General features: G+C 43.3%; 4 protein-coding genes across 7 annotated transcripts in view; 3 read left to right on the top strand and 1 right to left on the bottom strand.

Annotated features, from left to right (window-relative positions):
* dlgap1b (discs, large homolog-associated protein 1b) overlaps positions 1-6283 on the top strand; it is a 98293-nt gene extending 92010 nt beyond the window's left edge. For 2 of the 4 annotated variants that reach the window (XM_084340274.1, XM_084340275.1), the window contains exons 9-12: positions 2183-2598; positions 3797-3888; positions 4601-4753; positions 5306-6283. In XM_084340274.1, the coding sequence (XP_084196400.1) occupies positions 2183-2598; positions 3797-3888; positions 4601-4753; positions 5306-5521 (877 nt within the window). In that variant the 3' untranslated portion in view covers positions 5522-6283. The other 2 variants (XR_014621153.1, XM_084340276.1) reach the window with 2 other exon arrangements.
* A 4162-nt stretch (positions 6284-10445) lies between these two features.
* On the bottom strand, positions 10446-15172 carry tgif1 (TGFB-induced factor homeobox 1). Its single transcript, XM_084340800.1, has 3 exons — positions 14880-15172; positions 12848-13077; positions 10446-12087 (listed from the first exon to the last, which is right to left on the bottom strand). The coding sequence occupies exons 1-3, from the start codon at positions 14893-14895 to the stop codon at positions 11437-11439; spliced, it is 897 nt and encodes a 298-aa protein (XP_084196926.1). The 5' UTR covers positions 14896-15172; the 3' UTR covers positions 10446-11436.
* Positions 15173-18464: 3292 nt separating this feature from the next.
* otud1 (OTU deubiquitinase 1) lies at positions 18465-20646 on the top strand. The gene has a single exon (XM_084339843.1). The coding sequence runs from the start codon at positions 18715-18717 to the stop codon at positions 20089-20091; it is 1377 nt and encodes a 458-aa protein (XP_084195969.1). The 5' UTR covers positions 18465-18714; the 3' UTR covers positions 20092-20646.
* A 2281-nt stretch (positions 20647-22927) lies between these two features.
* kiaa1217 (KIAA1217 ortholog) overlaps positions 22928-27807 on the top strand; it is a 117462-nt gene continuing 112582 nt past the window's right edge. The window contains exon 1 of the mRNA XM_084340335.1: positions 22928-23133. Within this exon, the coding sequence (XP_084196461.1) occupies positions 23064-23133 (70 nt within the window). The 5' untranslated portion in view covers positions 22928-23063. The remainder of the gene's footprint in view (positions 23134-27807) is intronic.

Genomic DNA, 27807 nt, shown 5'->3' with positions numbered 1-27807 from the left:
TGCCCCTATTTGTTGGGAGAATTAATTTGATAGGTGGCCAAATCACACGGCACCATTTAAAATGCTGATTAAACAAAATAGAAAAATAAAGATACATTTTTAAAAAAGTAAAATAATAGTGCAAGGAGTAAACTGTGATATGCAAATGAGATAAATGTTGATGGCTTCCTTGATGGATGTTTAGGGCGTTGCCAGTTTAGGGTCTGGGGTTGGTGGTCAGCAGATGGCTTTGCAGTCACAAGAGGAAGTGGGGCATTGCTCATGGTCGTAGTGACTAAACCACACGCACAACCATCTTGAAAAGTAAGGGACAGCTAGACCTCCCTGACTTTTTGTTTCCGTCCTAACTGTCTGAAGGTTTGTCATTACTGGCACAAGACAAACAAACAGGAGTCCTCAGGTGCATACGGAACATTTGAATGTCAACTTGTGGCGCATCCATGTGTCCTGGCGCTTCTTTCTATATCCAAATAAGACATCAGGCTGAGTTTTTGTTTGTAGATGCGTCAGTATTTCCTCATGTTTACAGTTGTAACCATGTTCTCTGCAGATGTGAGGAAATTATTAAGATTTATAACAAACACACCTAGAGTTCTTCAGAAAGGAGCAGCATGTGGAATGCAACACTCCACCTCTGTTGTGATTTACAGCTTTCTGTCGCGTTCACCACATGAATCTAATAAGAACATGGACTTTCTGCATTTTTTTTGCCCTGCATACCTTCCTCATGTTTAATAGCCTCATGTTTAGTTTCTCTTGAAATTCTCTTCCTTGTTCTCTTGCCTCCTGTCTGATCCCTCTCTCTCTCTCTGTCTGGGTTGTGTTTGGCCTTGCCTGTCTCTGCCCCTGCAGGAAGTTGTTAGCGGGCTGATAGAAAGCAGGCTGAGGTCATTAGAACTGAACACCTGCTCGGAGGAGTTACTCTTTAACTGCTCTTCACACACACTCGCACTCGCGGGGTTGCTGGTACGCACACATAAAGCACATACAAGCTGTGTTTGATCTGACCCGAAGCCACTCCCTTGTTCTTGCTCTGTCTTTTTTTTTTTTTTTTGGTCTTCACGGAAGAGGAGAGATGAATGAGAAAAAGGGGGAGGTAGAGAGATGAATGGTTAGCGTCGAGGAGGAGTGTGCGTCCGGAGATGGGTCGAGGCAGACGTGATGGAGCTGTGATCGTTTGTGCTGCAGGCAGGTCAAGCCGAGGTTTCATTTGTGAGAGGGCTGTGGGCATGTTTGGACCAATCAGTCTCTTTTTCTGGCTTGGCAAAGTTATTCCTTGTTACTAATTTGTGACGGCAAAAATAGACAAAAATTTAAAACTACTCATGTCTAACTGTAGGATAAGGCATGCTTGGGTATGTCAGGATTTAAAAGTTTGCATGTGGGCATACGTAAAAGTTAAAATTTATACTTTTCTGCTTTATTTCCTCTTTGTTTCCCCTGTTTGTGCTGGCTCTGCTTCCTCGTTAAGTGGCTCACTGAGCAGCGCTCTGGTCCAGTTTTGTCTGTGTTAATAAAAGATGTGCTCTGAGTCGTGTACCACTTTGAGTTGTAATCTTGCAGTGATTAAACTCCCAGCTCCTCCAATAACTGAGAATTTAGCTGGCCAGTGTTCCCTCCCCCCCGAAAACACCCGCGTCCCTCTGGCGTCCCATTCATTACCGGGGTGGTGAGCTGCTTTATAGAACGTAGCCAAATGTGAGTGTGTGTTTTGATTGAATCTTTGCACACGAGGGTGTGTGTGTCGGCTGCTGCGCATAGTGTGGAGGGACTTGGCAAAGGCTGCCCGACAGCGGCACAAAGCCTCTGAGCCAAATACGACATGGCACACCCAGCTGTAGAGAAGAGTCCCAGGTGTGTGTGTGTTTGTGTGCACGCACTGTTTGTGTATGTGCATCAGGCCCAGAGCAGGGCTTGTGATGTGACAGACGATTGCACACTCTGTTGCTCCTGAATGAGCCAGGTGACAAAACACACACACACACAAAAGACGTTCCACACAACAAAAGCTATTCATCACTATCAGTGATGAGATTGCTGTGATCAGTTCAATCTTCTCATACCTGGAGTTCCTCCAAGACCTGTGAGTAAACAATATTATCATAATTAACTGCTAAGAGGAAGACACTAATGTGGTTTTACTACATAATACAAGTAATCAATTCTCTGCTTCCTTTCCCAGTTACCGCAGGATGACCCGCTCCAACAGTGTCACCACGGCCGTGCAGGCTGACCTCGACGGCCCCACAGACGCCCCGGAGCTGCCGCCGCGTCACTTCGCCACCATGCCACGTCAGCACTCCCGCGACGCTGCCACTTCTACCGTCAGCATCCAGGGCTCGGGGAACCACTACCACGCCTGTGCCGCCGACGACTACGGGGAGGTGGGCTTCGACCCTTCCATCCTGCCCCCTCCGGACCCCTGGATGGACAGCGTGCCCGAGCCAGAGGTGGCGGATCAGGAGGCGGTCGGACGGTCCGTGTGTCCCCGTGACGGCCGCTGGTTCCTCAAGCTGCTGCAGGCCGAGACAGAGCGTATGGAGGGCTGGTGTCGACAGATGGAGCACGATGAGATGGAGAATGAGCTGCCCGATGAGAGTGAGTTGAGTCAGAGAGCCTTAATGCCAAGACGTGAAGACAAGAAAGTCTGTTATACAATGATATTAGCTCTCCTCTCCTCTCCTCTCTGATTTGGAGTGTGCTGGTATTCATGGTATCAGACCACAATAGCTGCTTGTTCCTGTCTCAGGCCCTCTGGCCTCCACAGACATACCGAGCATACTTATCAATAGGCCGCTGCTGGCTCCAGCCACACATCTGTCCTTTAGACACACTGTATAATGATCTCTCACCCAAACACAGGGAAGAGGTTCGTCTCAGCGCTCCTCCAAGGCAACTATTTGATATCGACGTAACACACGTACACAAGCTGCAGTGCACGTCTGTAAACACACGTCTGAATATGTTTCATACACTCACATGCGCATACCAGACTGAGCAAACAGGCCTCCGGCAGCAGGCGCTGTAGTTATACCTGTCTTTGCTCCTCAGCTGACTTCATGTCTTACCGAAAAAATGTCATTGCTTATGCAGCCAGCGTGCTGTTTTGGTTCCAGGCAAGAGATTTTCTCACAGAACGTGCAGAACAGGGGAGGCCGTCTCAAGGTTACGTTTTCCCAGATCCCACGCTAACATGCGCACACACACACACACATGTACACACACATATTGAAGACATTGTGTCTGTAGTACATATTCATTACTCCCCCTCTAGGTTTCTGATCCCATTTTCATGTAGACTAATGCATTCAATGACAGATCTTCTCCATAGGGATATGTGAGTCAATAGGACCGATCATGGGAGTCAGGTTATGCAGCACAACCTTGTTTATCTCATATATCAGTCTGCCAAACAGGCATTGTGAGAGAAACAAAACAGCTTGTTCCTTAAGGAGCGTGTGCTTGATTTAAAAGGTTTTCATTTTGATAAACAACTAAATCATTTATGATGTGCTGGCGGCTCATATAGGGTTTCTATTTTTGGAGCGCATTTCTTTAGATTTAGAGTTTCAGCACATTTCAGTATGAATTTGCCTTCCCTGAATGTCTGATGTGTCTCCGAGGCGGAGATAAAAGAGGACTCTAGCGCATCCCTTTCTGTTGCATTACAAACGCAGCCTCCCTGTTAGCGCTGCAACATGCCTGCAGTATGCGGCTCTGTGAGTAATTGCATTGTGAATTGCGCGTGGTGTGTGTGTGTGCGTGTGCATGCATGTGCGTCTGTGTCTTTCTGCAGTCCTGGGGAAGATCCGCAGTGCAGTGGGGAGTGCCCAGCTGCTGATGTCCCAGAAGTTCCAGCAGTTCCGGGAGCTGTGTGAGGAGAATCTGGTATGTGTCACCTCATCCTCTGCATGCTCCCCCGGCCCCACCCCCTCCTCCCGACACTGACATCATCCTGCACAAATCATCCTGACAGGCAGGGCCAGCGCTCATTTACTATGCATCTAGTGTAGAGTGTGCATCTGCACACCCTTACTGTCTTTCACATACAAAACAGAGAACCTGCTGTGTGAAAGCTAGAGCCTGACAAACAGGGATTTTGAATCCTGATATCAGTATACGTACATATTTCTGTACAGAAGCAGCTTTTTAATGCACATATTCACTTTTACTTTTACATTTGCGTGTCTGAATATTATAAATGCCTGTGTTACATAATTTACCCATTGTATAAATACAAGGTCCTGTCATTTGGAAACCCTCTTAAATGCATAAACAATGATTAATTAACTGGAAATAATGTAGAAATATAGTGTTAGTTAAGCTGTCTACTACTTCTGTTGCATGAAAAATGAGCCGATGACTTGACAGACAGATTGACGAACTGATAATTATTGTAAAAGCTGCAATATGTAAGAATTGGCCACAGTATTTAACTAATGCCGCAGTATGTTTGACTCAGTTCGGTGATTCACCCTAATAGCTCTGGGACTGAATCATCAGGTAGCAATAGCATATTTCCAAAAATGTGTCGTAAGCGTATTAACAATATGTGTTTGCTCACGTGCACATGTGTATGTATGCAATTTGTGTGTACCAGAACCCAAATGCACACCCACGGCCCATCTCCCAGGACCTGGCAGGTTTCTGGGACATGCTCCAGCTGTCTATCGAGAACATTAGCCTGAAGTTTGATGAACTCCACCAACTCAAAGCCAACAACTGGAAACCTCTGACCCCACCAGAAATTCAGGTGCAGACACACATGGCAATTCATTTCAACCCCTGTTTTTACATTTTAAAACTTGGTTTGGGAATGCTTTACTAACCTGCATGCTACTCGCTGTCATTACCTCATAAGATGAATTTTGAAGCCCTAATGAATCACAGTTAAAGCTTTGTCGTAGCATGCACATAATGTGTTGCGTACTGTCATGTTGCCTGCCTGACGTCACCACTTGTATTTGTGTGTTTTGTTCTGTCTTGTTGTTGACAGTGAGCTGCTTTTGGAAAGCTACTCAACCTGCCATGCACCGTTGGGGCCTCTCCACCTCCAATGGTCACTTTTACCTCATGCAAAAGGCCACCACCGTGCTCTCTTACCCCACACAAATGGCTGCCAATGTGAACCATAACCTCATTGTAAAAATTGCATGCTCTGACATTATGCCGACAACAGCCACACCGCTCTCTCTAACCCTTGTGAAGCTGGCTGCAGTTTTGTTGCTCCTTATTGTGTTTTAGCTGCAGCTTGCCATGACGACTCAGTGGTCTGTCATTAAGACTATTTGTCATTCCTGTCCAGGAGAGAAGGATGCCCCCTCCTGTGCCAAAGAAGCCCCTGAAGGGCCACCCTCCCCTGGCTAGGGATCGCTCGCTGGAGAGCTCTGAGCGCCAGCGTCTGGAGGCTCGCAAACGCCTGCTAGCTGCCAAACGTGCCGCGTCGGTTCGGCAGAGCTCTGCTACCGAGAGCGCGGACAGTATCGAGATCTATATCCCTGAGGCTCAGACCAGACTATGAGACACATGTACCTGCACACATGCCCAAAACACTGTCCCATCAACACAATAGCACTGAATGGTAAGCCTTGGGTGCTAACATAACATAGTCACATTTTTTCGCAGACTTCCCAGATCACTGTGGGGGTCAGTCACGATGGAAGTTGTTTGAACAAGAAATGTACATTTGCAGTATTTATTTATTTATTTAAGGACCCACCCTCCCCTCATTCCGCTCTCCCTCCCAGCTTTGATGTAGCAGTCCCTCCTCTCCCTGTAACTCCAGCCGCCCCTCACTCTCAAAGACGTAATCCCTTTTTTTTAAAGTGGCCTAATGTTACAAAGTAAGCCAGGTGTAGCACAGCAGTGAAGTTTCACGTTAATGTGTTTCAGGTGCTGAGAAGCAGAGGAAAACAGGGAGGGAGCATGCATGTCAATGTGGAGTATGTGTATGCATATACATGTGTATATACATGCAAACACACACGAGTGATGTATTTTATATGATCGGAGGAGAGAGACCAGACCTATTGACTCACTTTCAATGTTATTTTTATATAAATATCAAATCACGTGCTCTGATTCTTGAGCTAGGGAGTTCTTGATTCGTATAATGAGCTCAAACATTAGAAAATAATGGTGAAAAGACCAGACAAGGAAACCACAGTGTCAGTCACTGACACAATTAGCCCTCTGTCTGAAAAAAGGTCTCTCCAGCAGCAGGAGGCCGGCCCTGTAGGAAAAGGTCAAGAGGTCTGATTTTGCTCCCCCAGGTGAGGCAGGAGCAGATCTTAAAGCTCTGCAAAGAGTGCAATTCACTGAAAGAGTCACTGTTTTGAAAAACGCCACAAACCTAATCTGTGCGTGTGAGAGCAAGAGAAAGAGCGTGTGTGTGTTTGTGTTACGATTCAGATGTTTAATTTCAAAAGTGCTTCCTATTTTTCTAGGTCTAAAGGGTCCTAGTTGTAATCCAAGATAAAGGTAGCAGTATCAGCAAAACTGTAAACGAACCGCCCATCTCGTCTCATTTTAAAACTGAGCAAACCATGTTTGTACAAAGAACATCCGGTATAACGACATGACATGCATGCTGACACAAGGTAACTGATATTTTTGTCTTTTTCTAAACGATTTAATCCTTTCTCATGTTGCGTTCAAACTCTTCGGTGTTAACAGACGACGCTAAAAATACTGATATTTGGTACAATACAGGTAGTTGTACTCTATTTTATTATGTCATTTTTAGACAAGAGAGGTTTATTGACAGTATTGAGACTAAACGGACTGATAAAGGGACTATTTTCTCCTCACTGTGTGTGCACTATCTCTGCCTCCAAATGAAGCAATTATTTGAAGGTCATACAAGAAGAAAATCCGATTTGTAATATTTTGTATTCATGTTTAATTTATTGATTAGGAGAACAATGACTGTTTCTTGACATTGTGATTATTATTATGCACTGACAACAAGGCCCTTATACTGTGTTTATGTTTGATTTATGTTTTGCATGACAGGCACCTTTTTGTTTTTGTTGTCTTTTTTCTGTTTCAGTGATCAGCCTTAATTTCTAATACGATAGTCGAGCACAACAGCAGTCTCAGGGGAAGAAGTGTGTGTGCATGTGTGTGTGTGTGAGAGAGAGAGAGAGAGAGTGATTGACTGTATGTGACCCATGGCTTTGTCTCTTACTGTATATAACCCCAGCCACAAGGATAGGCCATGATGTTAAACAAAGGAATAGTGTCCATACCATCTTTTTTGAATGATATTCCTATTCAAACATCTCAGCCCTAATTGCTTCAATATTAACAAGGTATTTCTGTCAGCTGCTTGAATGTGGAGACAATCCTGAGCCGGTTTAGCCATCACTTAATTGTTTTGATAACAGAATAGCAGGACCTTCGGTGTCCGATTCTCTGTAATTGATCTGACAAAGTTTTGTGCCATTGAATAACTATAGTTCAGGATGTATTTCCTGCTATTTGTCCCTTTCGAACGGCTACCTGAAGTTTGTGAAGAAAGTAACCGTACAGTATGATTTGTATTTCCTTTAGTCGGTCGAAATGAAGTTTAGAGAGGATGCGTAAAAAGTGAAAAGTAGTTCAAACTTAATGCCATTTTATGTAGATGAAGCTCATTTTAGTATTTTTTACTTTGGAAACTTGTATTTGAATTGAATTGTCTGTCAAATGATTGACTTCTTATTTATGTTTATTATATTAACATATCAATATAACACTCCTGATATAGCGGGGAGTTAGAAACCATAACGTTGGATTGTGGTTAATTGCTAAACTCAAAAAGACACTCCAGCAAAACCCTGGCGATTCTGAAGCTTGTGATGTAGTTATATTAAGAGAAGAACATTCAAATAAACATTTGTACATAAATGAATGTTTCCCTAAATGTAAATGTAAAATAAAATAAAACCCAATCAAATAACATATTAAGCAGATATACATTTTGTAATTAATGTTATTACACTGTTGATGTTATGGCACGTGTATGAGCTCTTATTAGCATTAAAAAAAAATATCATTGCCATAATTTGGTTGTGTTGATTTCTTTCCCTGTCTCCACATGTGTTTTCAATTGGAATATAATTAAACAGATTACAAGGCCAGCATGGTGTGTGCTTTTAGGGCATTTTCCTTCCGCAGGGGCGGGTCCCCATAATTATACAGCACTTTTGGCCTTGGCTCAGCCCCGTCACTCTTGTACATGCAGCTTCTGGTGATTCGTCACTCACACATCAGTCATGCTGAGGGGAGGCACGCTGACCTCAGTGGCCAGAGTTCAGGAGTGGAGGGGTGAAAGAGGGGGTTGCGGAAGTGGGTGTCATTTGTATAAAGCCTGGGCCCTGGGTTTGTCTACCTTTCAGATGGCCCACCATGGTGGGCTACAACGGCCCGCTGTGTGCCTGGAGGTCTGTTTAAACCCTTATTAGTGATTACATCCCCAAGTCTGAACCCAGCCTCCACCACAAGAGCTGTCACTGTAGACAGGCAACAAAGCTGCAAACTCCAGTGGTGGAATGTGACTAAGTATATTTATTCCACTACTGTTCTTAAGTTTACTTTTATACTTTACATCTCAGAGGCAAGTATTGTACTTTTACTCCACTTTTAATACTCTGTGTCCAGTGAAAAGTTCCTTCTTCTCCCGCTTCTTAAGCAAATAAACTATTCAAAGGGGCACTATGTTGTTTTGGAGAAAAAATTAAAACTCAGAATTTTAATATTTACAATATTAATGAGGTAATGATACAAACTGGGAAATATTTATCTTTCCCATAACTGAATAAACGAGCTGTTCTCAGAGGAAAACAAGTTCCCCAGAGCACTGTTTGAAGCTAGAAAGGTGGCAGGGTCCGCCAAATATAAACAAACAAGCAAACAAAAACAGTATGAAATTGTGTTGTCCTTTAAGGTCAGTTTGTTTATTCAGTCACGAAAAATAAAGAGGGTTTGTTTATTTAGTTTGTTTACGTATAAGAAAAATCAGTCAATGAAGATCTTTCTTTTCTGATTGAAATTTCTTCCACAAAACTGCACAGTGCACCTTAAAAACCCTCTTAGATTCACATCGTCACAAGGTCCAAAGCTTTTGTGCTAGTTGTGTAAACACAGGCCCGACAGCTAGCTGCATGGCTAACTGCTTATTAGCTAAAGGCCCCAGCAGCAGTTGAGTTAGTGATATGCTGCCCCCTAATTATTTTGAATATTATATAGTAATATTGATACAAAGTATGACATATAATAGTAAAAAAACTGCAGTGAGGCTTTCAATGCAGGACTTTAACTTGTCGTGGAGTATTTTTACACTGTGATATTAGTACTTTTACTTAAAGGTGCAATATATAAGAATTTGCCAGCTGTTGAAGTCATTCTCACAACAAATATGGGTCAGCAAATTAACAGTTACAGCTAACTCTTGCTAACTGTAGCTAGCATTAGCTAGTTAGCTTGGTTAGCCATGCATCTAATGGTCTGGACTGGGAGCTCGGAGCAACAGAAGAGCGTTGGTGTTTACACAACTTGCACGGCAGCTTAGCTTTAGCTGGTTAGCATGCTAACTCCATTAGGTATCTCTGCAACACAACAGCCTACATAGATGTCATAATGTAGAAACGTATTTCTTCTTCTTTTCTGTTTCATTTTTTAAAAATGTTTTATCAATTAAAATGATTACATATTGCACCTTTAAGTCAAGGATCAAAGCACGTTTTACACCACTGTTAAATCTCAAAACACATTGTGAGGATTTACTGATGACCAGCAGGGACGTGATTAGCCTGCTTTGATCGACCAACCACATATAACTAGCTGATTCCTGGGGTCTTTCCAATGAAACAAAAGACGAGCTCAGCAGAAGGTTTTCACTCCTTTCAAATCAGAAAAACAGATCGGTGTCGAGCTTCAGAGCAAAACATGTATTAAATGAAAGGGTGGCTGTCTCGGCTAATATAGACAACAAATCCTATTGAGGCCAATAGACAAGCTTTAGCTGGACCCAGAAGGGAACAGCTGTCCTTGCCTTCAACGAGCCAGCGCACTCAGTTGTAAGCTGCCTTACATTGACTCTATTGAGACACAGCCACACATAAAGCCCCGCTGGCAAGAAACTGTTGACGTCTGCTGTATGCTCGTGTTAATTTATGCGGGATTATGCTAATTGGCAGGAGCTGTTGTGAACCTTTCACACACAGGAATGTCTCAGAATGCCTAACGGTAGCCTGTGGAAAGACATGAGCACTATATACTATTTCTGTCCCCCTCCGTACCCCCTCCTTTTATTTACTGAGCATTCTGACTCAATACACTCCCTTTAACCTTGAGGGATGAATCAGTAATCTTCATAAAAGTTCTGCTGGATTTACAAGAACACAGCCTGAACAGCGCGTGTTAGATTTAAGAGGGAAAATACCAAATGATCAATTCTGAGATGTAGAAAAACAAAACTTTATTTGAATCCCATGTGACCCCTATTTGCCACAAACATTGCACAGTATGAAAAGAAATCACATCATTGGGCATCATGTCACATTTACTATACACATGGTCCTATTATACATGAAAATGCGTTTTTTGGTGATTTCAAAAAAATGCTGTCTTTGTCAGGTTTGTATAAAAACAGCAAATGCAGACATCTGTAGTGTTTAATTTTCCAGTCCACTGGCCGTCGTTTTTTTTGTTTTTTTTCGCTGAGTGATGGGATGAAGGCTCAGACTATGAACCTGCTACATTGGTCATCTGAAATATCCCTTGGTGGGGGAAAAAAAAAAAAAGAATAAAAAAAAAAAAAGCATAGAGGTTTTTTTCTTTTAAAATAGCTAAAAGTAAAAGAAAATTACAAAATCAAAACTATACTTATACTCATGAAAACACATAACATTACTACAGTAGTGAATAAGTTTGTCATAGATGCCAAGAGCAAAGTATGTTTAAGACACTGAGATGACCTTCCTCTGCCTTTAGTGTGCAAACAAACGAGGCAGACCAATCAGGAACTGATCTATGAAATGTATAACAGTAAACATGTGTGGATGTGACCAATGCGTCCGATTGGTCCGTGAAGGAGGGCTGATTCTTCTCTAAAACGATATACAGTATAATGGAAAAAGACATAAGACAGGCAGCATTTCTCTGATAACATTTTTTGGTCCCTGTGTGCAAATAAGATACACATGTAGATACATACGCATGTATGTGAAATGAATAAACAACTTACAGCCAAGGCACCTCGATACAGTTTTCCATAAAAAAACATCCTCATCAATTTGATTGGTATACCAAAAATAGAAATGATCAGGCTTTCATGTGGATTTGTTCTCTGTTGCGTGCAGACAAGTCAATGAACTCTGAGGAGTTCCACAGTCGAGACACAAAGTCAGTCCTTGTTCCCTCCTCTTCTTCTTCTGCTGTCACTTTCTCCCTTTAGGAGACCAGCTGTTTAGCTTGCAGCTCCATCTCTGCGGCCCGTTTGAGGGCCACGTCCACCAGGAGCTGGAAGCCGCTGAAGTCTTGTGTGAGGTCTGGAGGGGTGGGGGGAGGGGTGTTGAAGAGCCCGCTGCGGGGGCTCAGGTTGCCCTCCATGCCGGTGCCGCTGAGGATGGTGGTAGTGGTGGGGAGCGGCCCTTCATCCCGGCACCTGAGCAGCGCCTGCGCAGACTGGAACAGCTCGGCCGCCCTGTCACAGTTCATTCCTGGCACAGAGGGTTGGGAGGCTGTCGGGCTGGCCTGCATCGCTGCGGTGACAGTGGTGTGACAGATGACAGAAGGGCGGGTGGGCATTAGAGGGGGAGAGGGGGACATGGATGTCGGAGAGGATGCTGAGGGAGATACCGCCTTCCTCAGCACGCTGGGCATGGCGGGCTCGAAGCTGGAGGGGTGGAGGATGCGTTTGTCGTAGCTCTCCTCCGTACCTGCTGCGGGACTGCTGTGCTTGGGGGACTGGGAGCTGTCGGAGAAGCTGTCGCCAGCTTTGCTGCCTTTCCTGGATATGGTGAACTGGTTGGGATCTTTTCCGTCTTTCCTCAGCATCTCTGGAAGAAGCCGCCGTCGTGCGTTAATGAACCAGTTGCACACCTGGAAAAGACAAAAAAAATGAGAGCTGTGAGAGAGCCGCATCACATGGCTTACTTACGTTCTGCCTTGCAATTTAAAAGAAAATCTGCTGGTATGTTTATCACCCCAGGTGCAGACTGCACCTGTGATTTCAATAGAGAAATCAAACTGAAAGGGTAAACAACACCCATCGCGCTACAGGCTGTACATTTCACACCATTACCATTTCCTGTATATCATTTCCCCCCCATTACCGGAGACATAGAAAAACAAAACTCAAACTCACACTGAGAATGTAAACATTAACTTTCAACAAAAAAGAAAGTAATTAATCCTGTATTTAAACTGGTTTTCAATGCAAAGTAATCTCCTTTGTCATAGCAGTAATCACGCGGTCATCTCTCTTCTCTTTTCCTCACTCCTCCAGGCTAGTCGTAACTGGCTCAGAGAGACTTGCAGCTCTAACCATGTAAATGACTCTGCATTGTTCCCAGACAGCTGGGATGGAAAGGGGCTGGAGGGAGGGAAATTCCTGTCCTAGTGCCTCAGCCAAGCCCACAGCGCACACAGTTTACTCACGGTGTCTCAGGCTTTAATGTTGCAACATCAAGCTGGTTTGGATGACCTTCAATTCACTGCTCATGTGTCATGTTTTGTTTGCCATCCAGACAGGAAGTGACTCAGTCGAGCTGACACTTGCTTCCCCTCGACTTTTACAGTGGTCTGTTTACACTCTTAGGGGTTTTGCTGGTAATCTTATCTGTCACATCTGTGGTCGTACCTGTAGTGTGGAGAGCTGAGTCTGCTTGGACAGGAGGGCTTTCTCCTGTTCGGAAGGGTAAGCGTTGTAGCGGTGCTCGTACAGCCAGTCACGGAGGATCTGGACCGACTCCTTGGGCAGATTCCCCCGCCGCTTCCTCTTCCCGCTACTCCCGCCGCTGGACGACAGATCCAGAGGGGCGTCCACGCTGTCCTCGTCGTCCGTCTCGCTCCCTGACAGCATCATCAAACCTGCACGAGCGAGCGGGGCCCAGCGAGGAGAAAAAGGACAAAGATGAATATGTATCCTCTTATGTCAGACACCCTGTTGTGGGTCTGCCAGCCGCTCTGCCGCAGCCGTTTACCAAACGCAAGCTGTCTGGGAGGCAGCTGATGTGTCAGAAGCAAGCTGTCAAGTTCAGCCATGTGATTCATATAAGGAGCAAGGGAGGGTGTGAGGAGGAGGAGGGAGTCGGTGAGGGAGGGAGAGGAGAGGAGAGGAGGGGAGGGGAGGAGGGGGGACGTCACAAAGGCTGGTCTGATGCTGTGGCAGTTATAAAACCTGCCTCGACAAATACAGACTGCGAGCACACCTTGCATGCTTGGATAAGTAAAGTACACTGGGGCTGACCACAGCAACAATCACTCTACAAAGGGAGATTTTGTTTTGAAGAACGGCAACAGTGTGTTTGCAAAGATTAGAGAGCCGCTTTCTTTTTTCTTTTTTTCTTTTTTTAAATTTAGGCATGTCTAATCAAAGTCAATCATGATCAAACAGGATTCTGGCCTTTGAGTTACTTTACATGTGAGCCGGGGGGAAATAAACCTGTTGGTAAAACACAGTTTGATCAAAAACCTGATTAAACTGTGTTTAATCTAGTTTTCACAATATGTCCCTTTTTTTTCTTCTTCTTCTTCTTAAAGTAACACAAGGAAGCACTTTTATTTTGGTAGTTGCTCATATGACGCCTGTGCAGCTCGCTGTGCAGGGCGCAGACCAGACTCCATTAAGAAAACCCTGAATTTTAGAAAGCTCTCTTCGTGCAGCTCGCTCTGGGGCAGAACTAGCGAGGGAAGGCAATAAGAAAGTTCCCAAGTCTGAGCGGCCAACAGGATGAGGTAATTACGTAGGCTGGAGAAAGAGGGGAAGGGGGAGGGGAGACCTGTTGCAAATCAGCGTCTCCAGACTAAACAAAAGAATCCAGGGCTGCGTGCTTCTTTGTATGCGATTCAAAAGTTTCTACACGCAAACAGCGAGTTCGTCCCAAACCCAACTCCCTCCAAGATATCACAGTTTGACAGAGTGGACAGAAAGTACGTTTAAAAAGCCAGGAAGACGCTCATTTTGTGAGTTTAAAACAACTTGTACGAGGGTTTTTCTATTGTGTGTGTGTGTGAGAGAGTGTGTGTGTGCGCGCTGCACCACGAGGTCCGTGAATGTAACAAGGCAGGCAACTTCCCACAATGAGGTCAGGATGAACATTAGCCTACATATGAGGTTTAAATCCAATTTAAAAAGAGCTGGAGGTGTTTCCGACGCTAGGAGACACACCGTATTATTTTTTTGAGGTGTGTGTTGTAAAAAAAAAAAAAGACACGCAACACTTGAAAGTCTCCAACTCGCAATAGTCGCCAAACTTCAAACTTCGTATCTTCGCTTTTTTTTCTCAAACTTCGACACAAATGTAGCTCCGGGTTGAATTAGCTCGTCTTAAAGCTGGAGTTTAATTCAGTTTCGACGTGTTTATGCGAGCTTTAAAGTTAGCCGAATTTTAAAAAAAACCGTGGCAAGGAACAAAAAAGAAACAACACACGTCCAGACAGCCGTCAAAACGTAAATAAAACATAGCACACACACACACAAAAAGCAGAAATAATGCTCAAAGCTAGCTATATCGACTTTTGACACCGCGCCAGCACATGGCAGAAAGAAAAGCCCCCTGTCATGTCTGGAAAGGAAACAATAGACTGCGTGGTTTGCATATGAGGGAAATCAGCTCTGTTAGTCGTTTCTCGACTTTTTGTTTTTTCTTTTAAAAAGCAGCAGACCTTACCCTTTTTCGTCTTCATATCCGTGCGTAAATGCCCACTTTCTGCTCGTCGGAGCGCAGAAGAAAAATAGCCTTTGTGTTTTCTGCTCTTCTTCTTTCCTCCAGATATCCACAGTGTGTATCCGTATATCCGAAAAAATCCTTATTCATCAAAACTCGCTTCTTTTGCCCCCTCGCTTTTTTGTTGATTTGTTTCCCTCCTCCTCTGGTCGTCCTGGTTTTTGGGGATAGTTAAGTTTTTTCCGTATTTTTTTTTTTTTTTTTACCTGAGATCTCTCGCGTCCCTTCGGCTCAAAGCCCTTTTTCTCATTGCCTGTGTGTGTTTGATCCTGAAACTGGGTGACAGCTATCTTTGACAGCTGCGTGACTCAACGCACAGAGATCCTCCCACTGTGGAGGGCAGAGGAAAAATCTCTGACATCAGCATGCCTTGTTCCACTGACATGGATACAGTCTCGCTTTTAAGCGTGAACCGCTGCAGACCCTCGTCAACAAAGACAAACAAACCAACAACAACAACAACGAAAAACGGTGTATATTAACATTAAATGAAGCCGCGCAGGGGAGGCGATGGTTTAGGCGGGCGATCAGAATGACAACAACAACAACAGGCTGCTCGACAGCACTGCGGACCTCGTGGTTACATCTTACATAAATAATAACCACAATAAATCCACGGTTTGTACGTTTATTATCGCCTCGCGGTGCGTTTGAGGTCGTTCAGTAATCAATTTAGTTACCTTATCTTACTTTGTGGGTTTTTTTAATCTCCGCTTATTTATTTTGTACAACACGTCCTGCAGGATTGTTTGTGGCGTTTAAATGCCTCCAAATAAAATTAGCTTTTAAAAAAAAAAGTCACATCGTAGGCTATCAACACATTATCCTCTAAGTGACCCATGTTGTGTTTATGTGTGTTTTATTCTACAGCACTTTCACTATCGTCGCGACAGATCTCATTTTGTTGTTGTGTATTCCCTCGCTGGATTCAGGACGTGTGTAGATTACAGTATAGGTGTATTTGGATGCATGTTCATCCAGCTTGGAGGTTAGTGCACCATTTCCAGGTTACTGAAGACAAAACAGTACAGCGAAGGAAACGATCAATGGCCTCATTTGTATGCGGTGCACAACCTTGCGACAGCTGCTGTAGCATCGTCTCTTTGCATGCATTTGTTCCAGACAGGCGTTCATGTCTCCGCCGAGAGAAGCTAAATGTCGCCCCCGTGTGCGCAGCTGCGGTGCTGCACTTGAACGCAGCGCCGCAAGGCAAAACACAAGGTTCTCGGACACCCTCTGGTGGTTGAATGAGGAATGATTGGTAACTTGTCTACAAACATCACCATCACGAAACATTTTATGATATTTTAATAGGCTATAGGTGATAAATACATGTGTGACAAAGTAGTTTAAAAATCTAATTCAAAAGTTTAATGTCATCGAGAGGGTTTAAAGGGGCACTATGCAGTTTTGGAGAAGGAAAACCTCAGAATTTTTATATTTACAATATTAATGATGTAATAAGACAAGCTCAGAAATAGTTATTGTTTTCTAACTGAATAAACAAACTGTTCTCAGAGGAAAATAAGGTCCAGAACACTGTTTGAAGCTAGAAAGGTGGCAGGGTCCGCCACATATAAACAAAGTAAAACAGTCTGAAATTGTGTTGCCCTTAAAGGTCAGTTTGTTTACCAGTTTATCCAGACATGAAAACGAAGAGAGTTGTTTTAATGAGTCTGTTTAGACTTCAGTAAAGATCTTTTTCTCTTCTGATTAAAAATCTCTTCCCCCAAACTACATAACGCAACTTTAATAAAGTGCTAAATGCTCTTTAAATTAAAAAACCCACCATCGACAGTCAAAGTTAACGATAATTGTACTTTTACAGCTGCAGTTGCAGCTGACTCCTCAGAGGTAATGTCTATATTAAGCGTTCACAATCTCACTAAACACCACTAGTGTGAGTCTGCTGGCTGAAACAGTCATTGCGTTATAAATAGAGATGCGAGCAGGTTAGGCATGCAGCAGCCTGCTGTTGCCAGTAATTCAGTATCAGCCAGTTCTGTCATTATGCGCTGTGTATCACAAATAGTGCTTCATACTGAAAAATGTAAATAGAAATACTGGTTGTAAATAGTGTATTTGATTAACCATTTCACCAAATTCAAATAACAACTGAACTTCAGATAAACATGAACATTTTTTTTGTGTTTGTTGTGTTGTTGTGTTTGTTTGGCTCATTTTTTATAGTGTAAAAAGGAGGTAGGGCCATAAAAGAGACGTTTTGTGTTTATTATGTGATGACCAATGTTCTTTTCATACTTATTAAACCTAAAAAGAACCTCTGCCTTTGTCCAACTTGACTTTTTTGAAGGCTGTTTGTTATGTAAATAACTTTAATGACACTACTCTTTAGTGGATAAAGATGTTTTTTTTCCACTTAAGACAAAATTAGAACAATCTTTTACTATTTAAGGTTCATTTTTACGTCTTATTACCGACATGATTGAACGGTGACGCATCACATCCTTTACATTTTTCGACTTGTGGTCAAACACAACCCTCCAGCCAGGACATGAAAGTTGAGAGCTGTGTGAAGCCGCCTAGAGCCACAATGAGCGATACCGGATATGAGGCTATGTTGCCTTCAAAATAAAATTAACGCAATTATCACTTAGTTCTGGGACCAGAATTATCCTACGAGGATGGTATTAGCAGCTAACCGCGGGTTGTTTTGCTGTTTACGAATCATTTTTAAAAATGAAAAGAGAAAAATTATTTGTCAGTATGTATAATTTTATTGTTACTAGGAAAGAAACAATATAACAAGAATAATAATAGTGATATAAATAAATATACCAGTAGACACATCCACATTAAAAAAAAAGTTAAATACAATGTCATTCAAAATAAAACTAGTGACTTAGGAAAGAGTTAAAAGGTGATTTCCCATAGAAATTATTATTGGGATGTGTTTTTCTTTCGCTTTTCTTTCATTTATAGCCATAATATAAGTAATTATACTCCACACTTTATATACTCAGTTCTCTTAAAGGGGCACTATGTAGTTTTGGAGAAAAACATTTCAAACTCAGAATTTTAATGTTTATGATATGAATGAGGTAATAATACAATCTCAGAAATAATTATCTTTTCCATAACTGAATAAACAAGCTGTTCTCTGGAGGGAAAAACTGTTTGGAGCTGGAAAGGTGGCAGGGTCCGCCACATATAAACAAAGTAAAACAGATTGAAATTGTGTTGTCCTTTAAGGTCAGTTTGTTTATTCAGTTTATGCAGTCATGAAAACAAAGAGAGTTTGTTTATTTAGTTTGGTTAGGGATAAAATAATAATAATAATAATCAGAAAGTGAATCTTTGTCTTCAGATTTAAATGTCTTCTCCAATGCTACATAGCGAGCCTTTAAGTAAACTTTTGCATAGTCATTTTAGAGTAGTTTTAATACTTTACTTAATTAATTAATTAGTAACCTCCTGCAACTGTAGTGTAATCTTCGTCGTCACGGATTTTACTTTGAAAGCGTGTAAGCGGAAGCCGTGTCTGGTTCACTGTGTGCGTGCCGCTGTTAAAGCAGAACAGTGTCCTGTAGCAGTTTGAAGTCTAAAATTAGGGAGGCACCCCAACAGCAAATGACGCAAGAAGTCTAAAGTGTCCCGTCTACTCGTCTCCTCTCGTCAATGGTGACAGCACTCAGGACCATGGAAACGTTCCCTACAACTTCTCTGTTGTTGCTGACATGGAGGGTATTTTTAGACCTTGTTGTCATCTCTCCGTAACAGCCCGGCCGCGGCGCTCAGTATAAAGGACTCTTTCAAAATGCAGCTGTACAACAGTGCGCTGACACACTACCCGAGGTCGTCCCGCAAAGTTACAGTAACTTTATTGACCGGATCGGAGCGCGTGAACGGGACGACAGCGAGCTCCTCTGAGGCCGATAAAGCGGGATTCGCACACCCAACCGCAACTTCTTCAACGACCAACGGGGATCAGGAGCGAGAGGCTGCTGCTTGTTCTTCTTCTTCTTCCGCAAACATGCCTGCCAACCACGAGTTTTCATGCTACGAAGCTTCATCCATGAGGCCGATTTACTTCACGTCGACCGCTGAGATATTGATCCGCAGACCTGATGGAGTGGAGAGGTCCGTCCCTGTCCACATCATGAGGGAAAACAAGACCAAGCCTCCCTCCCCTGACTCCCACCACGCTGAGAGTTTCCTCTGTAGTGACTCAGATGTGATTGACCTGATAGATCATCTAAGGAATGGGACGGATGAGCTTTTCCCTGACTGTTCGGAGCTGGTTGGAAATCACCTTTTCAGCAGCAACAACATCTGCAGACCCAGAATAGAAGAAAACAAGAGGATGGCTGGACGTTCGAGTGAGGACGATGAAGGTTCAGTGACTAATCCCCCCTTCAGATGCAATGGATGGGCCTCGTCACATGAAGAGGAGTCTGTTCCCTCCAGGGCGGCTCAGCCTGAAGTCCTCATCAAGGAAGATTTTAGTGATCCGAGTCGAAGCGCAGCATCAGACGAGAGACGGGCCTTTGAGCTCAGCGTCCTGCAGGAGTCCACCCCACAGAGATGCCAGCAGAGAGAGGACGTCAACGATAAGGTCACCCGGTACCTGGCTGAAGTGGAGAAGCAGAACAAGTACCTCCAGGAGAGCCACAAATACAGGTACCACATCATTCCAGACGGGAACTGTCTGTACAGAGCCGTGTGCAAAGCCACGTACGGGGACCAGGCCAGGCACGGGGAGCTGAGGGAGCAGACGGTGCACCACATCGCAGACCACCTGGACGAGTTCAACCCCATCATCGAAGGGGATGTGGGGGAGTTCCTCATCAACGCAGCGCAGGACGGTGCCTGGGCAGGATACCCCGAGCTCCTCGCCATGAGCCAGATGCTGAACGTCATCATCCACCTGACGACAGGAGGGAGCCTGGAGAGCCCCACCGTGTCCACCATGGTGCACTACCTCGGCGAGGAGGACTCCTCCAAACCGGCCATCTGGCTGAGTTGGCTCAGCAACGGTCACTACGACGTCCTCCTGGACAAGTGCCTCCCCAACCCGGAGTACGAGGACTGGTGCAGACACTCCCAGATGCAGAGGAAAAGGGACGAGGAGCTGGCGAAGTCGATGGCGGCCTCCTTGTCCAAGATGTACATTGAGCAAAACGGATGCGCGTGAAAGAAAAACTGTCACACTGATTACAGTAGAGCGCAGAAGCACTGATTCTGCTCGGTTTCTACATGCTTGAAATTATTTTTTATAAGATTTCTATTGTGAGAGAAAGGAAGTGCAGTGCACGTACTTTGGTTTTTGTATACGCCAGCGATGCCAAATTAGTGGCAGCGGCCTCTGAGAGTGTTTGAAAGTGTGTGAGCCTGTTCCTCGGGGTAGTTTGGGTTATGTTGACATGATTTAAACTCTTTTCACTTACTGTACATGGCAGTGCTTTCGAATATACAGTATTTATTTGCCTTTTATTGTCAGACCAGTTATTTTTTTCTATATTTCCTGTGCTTTGTAGGCTGTTGCCAATTACAGAGAAACTTGGGTTGCCATTTTTCATGGTTTGATATCTGTATAGCTGCTCTCTTTTGCACAGAAGTCCTATCAGACGAGTCCAGAGAGTTTGATTTGCGTCTGTGAGAACAATTCAAGGGTTCTTTTTCCATTATTCCAGTTCTTTTCTTGGCTTTTTGAGAAAACGTTTCAAAATAAAGTTCAGAAGAAACCTGATTTGCAATGATTTCATGTTGAATTTGCACGACGAGTTGCTTGATAATCCGTCTCTTGTGTCCTTTTCCATCAGAATGATGTGTTTTTTCGATGACATTGCAGCTCAGCAGGCTGCAGAAATGATGTGTGCAATGCTCATCCTCCATCTTCTGCTGTCCTAAAGTGAAAAGTGATGTTAGGAGTGTATAACATTCAATGACTGGAGCCTGCAACCTCTATTTCAGGTCACGCTGCAGAAATTAAGTGATTGTGGTCTCGGTACACAGATCACGAGGGCCCTCTGAGTCCATTATTCTCTTGTTTTTGCTCGGTCTTGGGAGGAATATCTGATTCTTTAGCTGCTAAATAGTCTCTATCTGTGCCTGTCTGTAGTTTGATGCTGAGCAGGTAGTGTTCAGTGGGATTTTTAGAGTGGAGACAGTGAACCAAAAACAGCTAAGTTATGGGCTAGACAGCTCAACAATGAGCTACAAAGCTCTGTGGGGGAGTTGTGGATTCCTTGTAGCTTCGACGCTCTGAGCAACAGCTTTCATGTTGTAACACTGTTTCTACATTCTCATCCCCGTACCGATGGAAAGTCAGGGGAAGTTTTGTCGTCCACAAAACAGCATTCTGCCTTAACTGAAGTAAATGGGGACTTGTTTTAAAATGTAAAAAAAACAAAACTTAAAATGGCTCCATAGAGTCTGTCTGGTGTAATTCAAGTCTACAGAAGCCCTGACATGCCAATTTGATTTGGACAAAAACATTATTTATGCTCTTAAATAAAAGCTGAAATTGTCACTGTAGCTACTAAGCTAAAATAATTAGCTTATTCTTTTCAAATCAATGTTGGATTCTGGAGACTTGGATTATGCAGGGCGAACTGTACGCAGCCATTTTATGTTCTTTTTCTTCAGTTTTTTATTATTTCAAAACAAGTCCCCATCTACTTCAGTTGTTTTAAGAGGATGCTGCGACACTGTTTTGCTGTGAAGCTCCAGAAATATTTTGTGGACTACAAAACTTCTCCATCAGCATGAGGGTGCGTAGATAATGACAGTTTTTGGGTGGACTTACTCTTTAAGTTAGAAAATATTTAGAGAAATGCCCTTTTTGTTGTTATTTATGTTGTAATATTAACAATGTTTTCATTTTTTTTAGCGTTTTACATGACAACTTTTTAATTTAGCAATTAAAAAGTTGTCATGTTTGACATCTGTCATGGGCTTAGAAAGTATATACATACATGTCAATATATGTACATTCCCAAAAGATGCTGTCCACCAGTAAGTCACAGTATTAAGGCATTGTATCGTGGGTCAGCTTCGAGCAGTATTTTCCTCTGGGAACATCTTGTTTATTCAGTAATGGAAAAAATAAATATGTCTGAATTTAAATTATTACCTCATTAATACTGTAAATATTAAAATTCTGAGTTTGAATATCTTCTCCAGTGCCCCTTTGAGTTTTGAACTAATCACATGACGTCACATGAAAATCAACGTGATCATTTGTTAATGGTGAGCGACATGAATTGAAGATAGCCACATCCTGCATTCATTCATGCATTAAATCATCAGTATGCAGGAGCTAAGCACTACTCAGGTACCCTTATTATACAGTTTGACTCGTTACACTTTTCTTCCATTAGGTGGCACTGTAGCCCCCTTTATAAACTCTGACAAAGTTACTGTAATATTAGAGGATTTTGTGTTTTCTTTTTAAAGTGACTTCAGCTCTGGATTATGGGACCTACTGCATTGAAGCAAAGCTGTTTCCTCTCTGTTTCTGGATGAGTCATATAGTTGATGGGGAACATTTGGGGGAAACTGTTTAAAATTGAGCTCCTTTTGATAATCATGGCCAATTTTGTCTCAGCTTCCTGATTCAAGTGAAAGATATGAGCCCCTGTATTCATGAGACATCAGTTTATTTACCTCTGACTTCATCATCATGGGGTTATTATGGATCGTTTTTCCCTGAAACATTTACAGTGATGACGTAACCCTGCAGTCATGTGGACATTACTGAGTGAGAAAAAAGTTTTTTTTATATATATCTCTTTTTTTAATGCGGGGAGAAGAGACAGCGCCTCTCCCCGCTCCGGTGCGTCTCGTACGCACCATAAAGGCTACAGAGGAGCAGAGGGCAGGTGAGAGTGGACCGAGCCGGGCTGCTGCTGCTGCTGTTTCACCCGCAGTACTGGCACACAGTCAGCACACACACACACGCACACACACACACACACAGACAGAGGGAGCAGAGAGGAGAGAAAGTCAATGACAGACGCTCCCCAGCCGGCGTGTAGCGCGTCTCTGTGTGTGAAGGACTCCCACGCTCCAGAGCGCACCGGGCACGCCGCTCACCTGCCTCGAAGTTACCGGATACTTTGAAACAGCGGACCCCGAGGACGCAGTCACACCGGTGGTTCGGACATGTCGGGACACCGGGTGCAGTTCGCGGACCTTCCTCCGAGTGAGCACAAAGGAAGTCCCAAATTTCACAGTAAGGGAAAATTATTGAGCCGTAATCTCTGCTAACCTTCATCTCGCCAGCAAACTCGTGAAGTTTTCTGGCTCGTGTTGAGGGTTAGACTTCCTCTCTCGAGCTGTCAGGAATTTTATAGTGACTCAGAAAGGAGTTAAAGGCAATTTCACATAGAAATCCCCATTGGAGTGTGTTTTTCTTTCGTTTATTATCCAGACTATGAGTAATGATGCTCCACACTTTACTGTAAATGCGCAGCTGTCTTAAAGGGGCACTGTGTTGGGAATTTTCATATTCACAGTATGATGTGGTAATGATACAAACTCAGAAATCTTTCTTTTTTTCTATTACTGAAAATGTTGTTTGAAGGTAGAAAGGTGGCAGGGTCCGCCACATATAAACAATATATAACAGTATGAGATTGTGTTGTCCTTTAAGGTCAGTCTGTTTGTTCAGTCATGAAAACGAAAAGAGTTTCATCAGTCAGTGAAGATCTTTCTCTTCATCTCCAAAAGTACGTAGTGCTCCTTTAAGTCAAGCAGCTGTACTTGACTTTATTAAACTTCCCTACATGCCTAAATGTTTGTCAGTAAAATACAACAAAGCTGAAAAGTCCCAGCTGATCTAAGGTAAGTTTTTAAAATAGTGTTTTTTAATCATGTCTTCCCATTTCCAGGCAAGACTTTAGTCATTTGCTGTCATCTGCTGCGGTGACTCTTCGCTTGAGATGCACCCTGCATGTGTATCAGTGGTGTGATCCCATCCACTCCCCACTTAATACACTTATCTGAAGTGGCAGTTGCCCTTTACGTGCTGCTGCTGCTGCTGCTGCTAACTTTCTGTCATCCATGTTCTGTCTAATTAAAGTGACGCTCACCTTTTAGATGCATTTAGCGACCACTTCCCAGCATCCCACAGTCTTTTAAAAGTGTCACACGTTCAGAGTTTTTTTGTGCTTTGGCTGCACAAGTAAAGTGCCTCCCATAGCATGAGAGGTGCGACAGTTGCCTGCCTCGCCTGCTGTGTGCTGCAGTGAATGCACTAAAGCACGAGACACGGGGAAGCTGAGCTCATCTCCATGGTGACAGGTTGAGTGACAGGACACGTGAGGCAGCACGCAGTGGAAAAGTGCCAGTTTGCTGCAAAGCCCTCCAGAGGGGTGCATCCACAGTGCAGTCTGGTTCCATGACGGCGCATGTGCGAGCGTGTGATATATTTGTATCTATGATGGCAGCTGTTCTGGCAGTTTGATGTGTGTTTTGTCACAGTCAGTCAGTAGCATGCATGCGGGCAGCAGGGTGAAAAGGGCTGATGCGTGCAGCTCGGGCTCAGGTTGTATGCAGGACGCGCAGCTTCAGCAGCAAACCACACTTTCTGACTCAGCCCATCCTGTTCTCCCGCTGTCCAGATGCAAGTGACAGTGGGGTCAAGTTTCACTCTCTTCTCTTCCTCTCCCTCCGATCTCCCAACACACTCACAACCTCTCACCTGGTTCAAGGCCAGGGATAGATTGCCAAGTTTTAATACGTTTAATATTAGACACATGAAATACAAATAGCACCCGTACAGCAACAGAGCAGTGGCTCATCCATCACTCCATTCATTCTCAGGCTGCTATAACAGCTAGCTACTCAGTTTTGTATTTGAATTTTGAGCCATGATACTCTTTTCAGTCTACGTAGCCATGGTGGCTGTCGCTGCTCATGCTAACTACCAACTGTTCCTCGCTGTTGCGCCTGGTTGCAGGGGAAAACAAGATCATTCCTGCAGGAAATTTCCCAAGAAAGCCTTTTTTAAACAAATATGAAGGCATTCATAAACAAGTCATAGCTTATGCCTGATGTTGTGCTGTAAGAGTTAGATAAAAATGTGTGACAGACTATTACTTTAACCTTTCCCCCTTAGCCTGCATTAAAAATTGAAATATTGTTGAGTTACAGAGGGATTGTGTGTGTAATAGCGTGTGTTTAATCACACGTATTCTCATAGTTATTGCTACATGAAGTGTTAACATGCCTGTGAAAGAGTGACGTTTGTAAGGTACTCCTCAGAAGGCTTGATTCAGTGCAATCAGAATATACTTTTGAACTATCGTTAATGCTTTTACGTTGTAGAAAGCTCTCTTTAGTAATACATGTTATTTCATTTGAAGGGTGGAGAACAAAAGTAAGCACTACGACTCTAGTACAACGGTTCAGCAAGACTGACGGCTGAGAGAGAAGAAAGAGACAGAGAGATACCTCCGAGCAAAGTTAAATAAAAATGTCAGAAATCAAGACAGAAATGTCTAACAAGCTTGAATTAACAGGCAGGTTGCTTTCGAAAAAAGCTGTTCTTGAAACTTCATACTAGAAATAGAAGGTTAGTCTCGGGTTAGCATTGTTGGATTTGGATCAAGGAATATCAGCTGAACATGGACTGACAAATCCGTTTAAACCTTTTCAATCTAACCACAGAGTTGACTGTACAAGCCCCAAAGAAACACAGGTTATTCAGAGTACAGCTGCACCATTGTGGTTCAGTAATGATCGAGGGTCACTTTTGTGGACCGGAAAACAAATTCAACACAGAAGAAGTTAGAGAAAGTAAAGGTTACAACAGTATTCTCCAACACTGTGGGAACGTTAACTCAATTCAAGTTTTAGTCATTTAATTATCGTTCTTTAGGGGCGTAAACTTTTTGGGGCAATCATAGAGTGCATACCTCCACCAATCCCCAACTATCCCCTTTTGCACCTACTCATAGATACCGACCACCTTAATACGGCAGATTTTTTTCATCAAGATCCATGCATTATTCCTTGAGAAATTAACTAAAAAGTTGAAAAACGCCATCCCACAATGTCAATCCTGGATCCGCCTCTTTATTCGGATCCACACCAAAAGAAAATTGGGTCTATTCTTGGCCGAGACTCATCCTCCATGCAAGTTTCATGGAAATCTGTTAAGTAGATTTTGTGTTATCCCTAGTAACAAACCAACACACGGACGTGGGGGGTGAAGACACAAGGCCGTTTTTGAAGGAAAGAAGGAAAACATCATCATAACAGTTGATACCAAACTTTTCAACAGTACTGTGTCGGGACTTTCAAATGGCCAAACTGGAGATCGCTTTGGAAAATCTCTATTTATAGTGTGGATTGAAGACTAAGAGACATAAAAGTAAAAGATTTGTTTTGTTTTTAAAGACATGGCCAGCTTAGTTTCCTCCTCATTGGGGTTTCATTGACTCATCCGACTGGGTTACGTGAAGAAGGGTTGTTTCCTCTTTGTTCATAATCTGTTCCACCATGCCCCCATTCTCCATTTCACCCTCAGCTGTTGTGGGACTCTCAGAGTCATGTTTTCCCTGCAAAGAGCCAGAACAGCTCTCACATTTTTTCTCACCGCTGATGTTGTGGATCTTGCTGCCATCGTCATTCTTTTAAAGTGTCCTTTAGTTTTAAAAAATGTGATTAATCCTTCTTAAAGTGAGGTGAATATATTTTTTACTCTGAGAAGGGCTGTCTGTAGAGCTGCACATTCAACGAGTAAAACAGTGATGTGTCTCTCAGCGAGCTGCTTTACATGCTGACAGCTGCACTCTGAGCCGTGATGTTCACCGTCTCAGGTTTCCGGTGAAATTTTGAAGAATTCATCAAGAGTTTCTGGAGAGGGATATGCAGTCTTGATTGGATGGGCTGAGTGAAGATATTGCCTTCTCTTTTCTCATCACGAAGAGAGGGTGGAGTCCTTTAACATCCAGCTGAGTCACTCTAACTTCACAGGGAGCAGCTTAAAGCTCTCAACAGTTCGCTCTCTGCCAAGAAGTTCTGAAAACTGCTGTTGTTACTGTAGTTCATTCCATAGGTCTTTTTCCATTAATTCAAATCTGTCGTGTCTCTTTGTCCACGAGCCAGTTTAATCACACAGACTTGTTGTTTGTCCAAATTGTCTGCCGTTGCGCGGCACGAGAGCCATCTGCTTCTCGACTGTCATATCGCTGTGGAACGTCACTCTGACCTTTATACAGACACATTTCTTTTGTATGTGATTATGTGCTGACTATAAAGAGATGACATTAATAATTTATCACCAATTAGAACTAGATATGATGCCAGTTTTGTTATGAATTATCAACAAAAAATGAGCCAGCAACTATTTTCATCATTGATTAATTGTTTACGTCATTTATCAAGCAGAACTGCTAAACATTACATGGTTCAAGCTTGTAATTGTAAGCAGCTTTTCTTTCCTCTCTCCGGTTATTAAAGGTGTAATTTGTAAGAAATGGCCAGAATTTGAAGGTACCCCAGAAACAATAGGGGCAGCATAACTGCTTACTGCTTCTAAGTATACTCTTAGCTGCCATTAGCAAGAAGCTCAGTTAGCCATGGAGCTAAGTGATGGAGTTGGTCAGTCACCGCAGTCAACGGGGCTCAGCAAGACTGTCAGAGTCGCCTCCTAGTGAACATGGCTAGACACCAGACCGGGACCAGCCTCTGAGACCAATAAATGCCATTTTAACAACAAGGGATACAGTACAGAGGCGATTTACAGTGGCTCTGCCCAGGACAAGCCAGGTGTGTAGCGAGGGAGGAGAGAAAGGGGGTTATAACATGCAGCGAAGCCTGAAATGGAACCAAGATTGAAAGTATATGATAAACATCTTTATCATCAGATTACCCATAGTTAGTTGAATGATCATAAGGA

Source organism: Pagrus pagrus (assembly GCF_965226575.1).
Source record: "Pagrus pagrus genome assembly, chromosome: 20".
Lineage (NCBI taxonomy): Eukaryota > Metazoa > Chordata > Actinopteri > Spariformes > Sparidae > Pagrus > Pagrus pagrus.
This window is presented reverse-complemented; position numbering and strand designations above follow the sequence as displayed.

Bases quoted from the DNA above. Each gene is read 5' to 3' on its own strand.
- tgif1 (XM_084340800.1), bottom strand. The intron at 12,088-12,847 runs GTACGACCACAG...TGTCTTTTCCAG, and splicing joins CTCAGCTCTCCACACTACAG to GTGTGCAACTGGTTCATTAA.
- otud1 (XM_084339843.1), top strand. From the start codon at position 18,715: ATGCAGCTGTACAACAGTGCGCTGACACACTACCCGAGGTCGTCCCGC.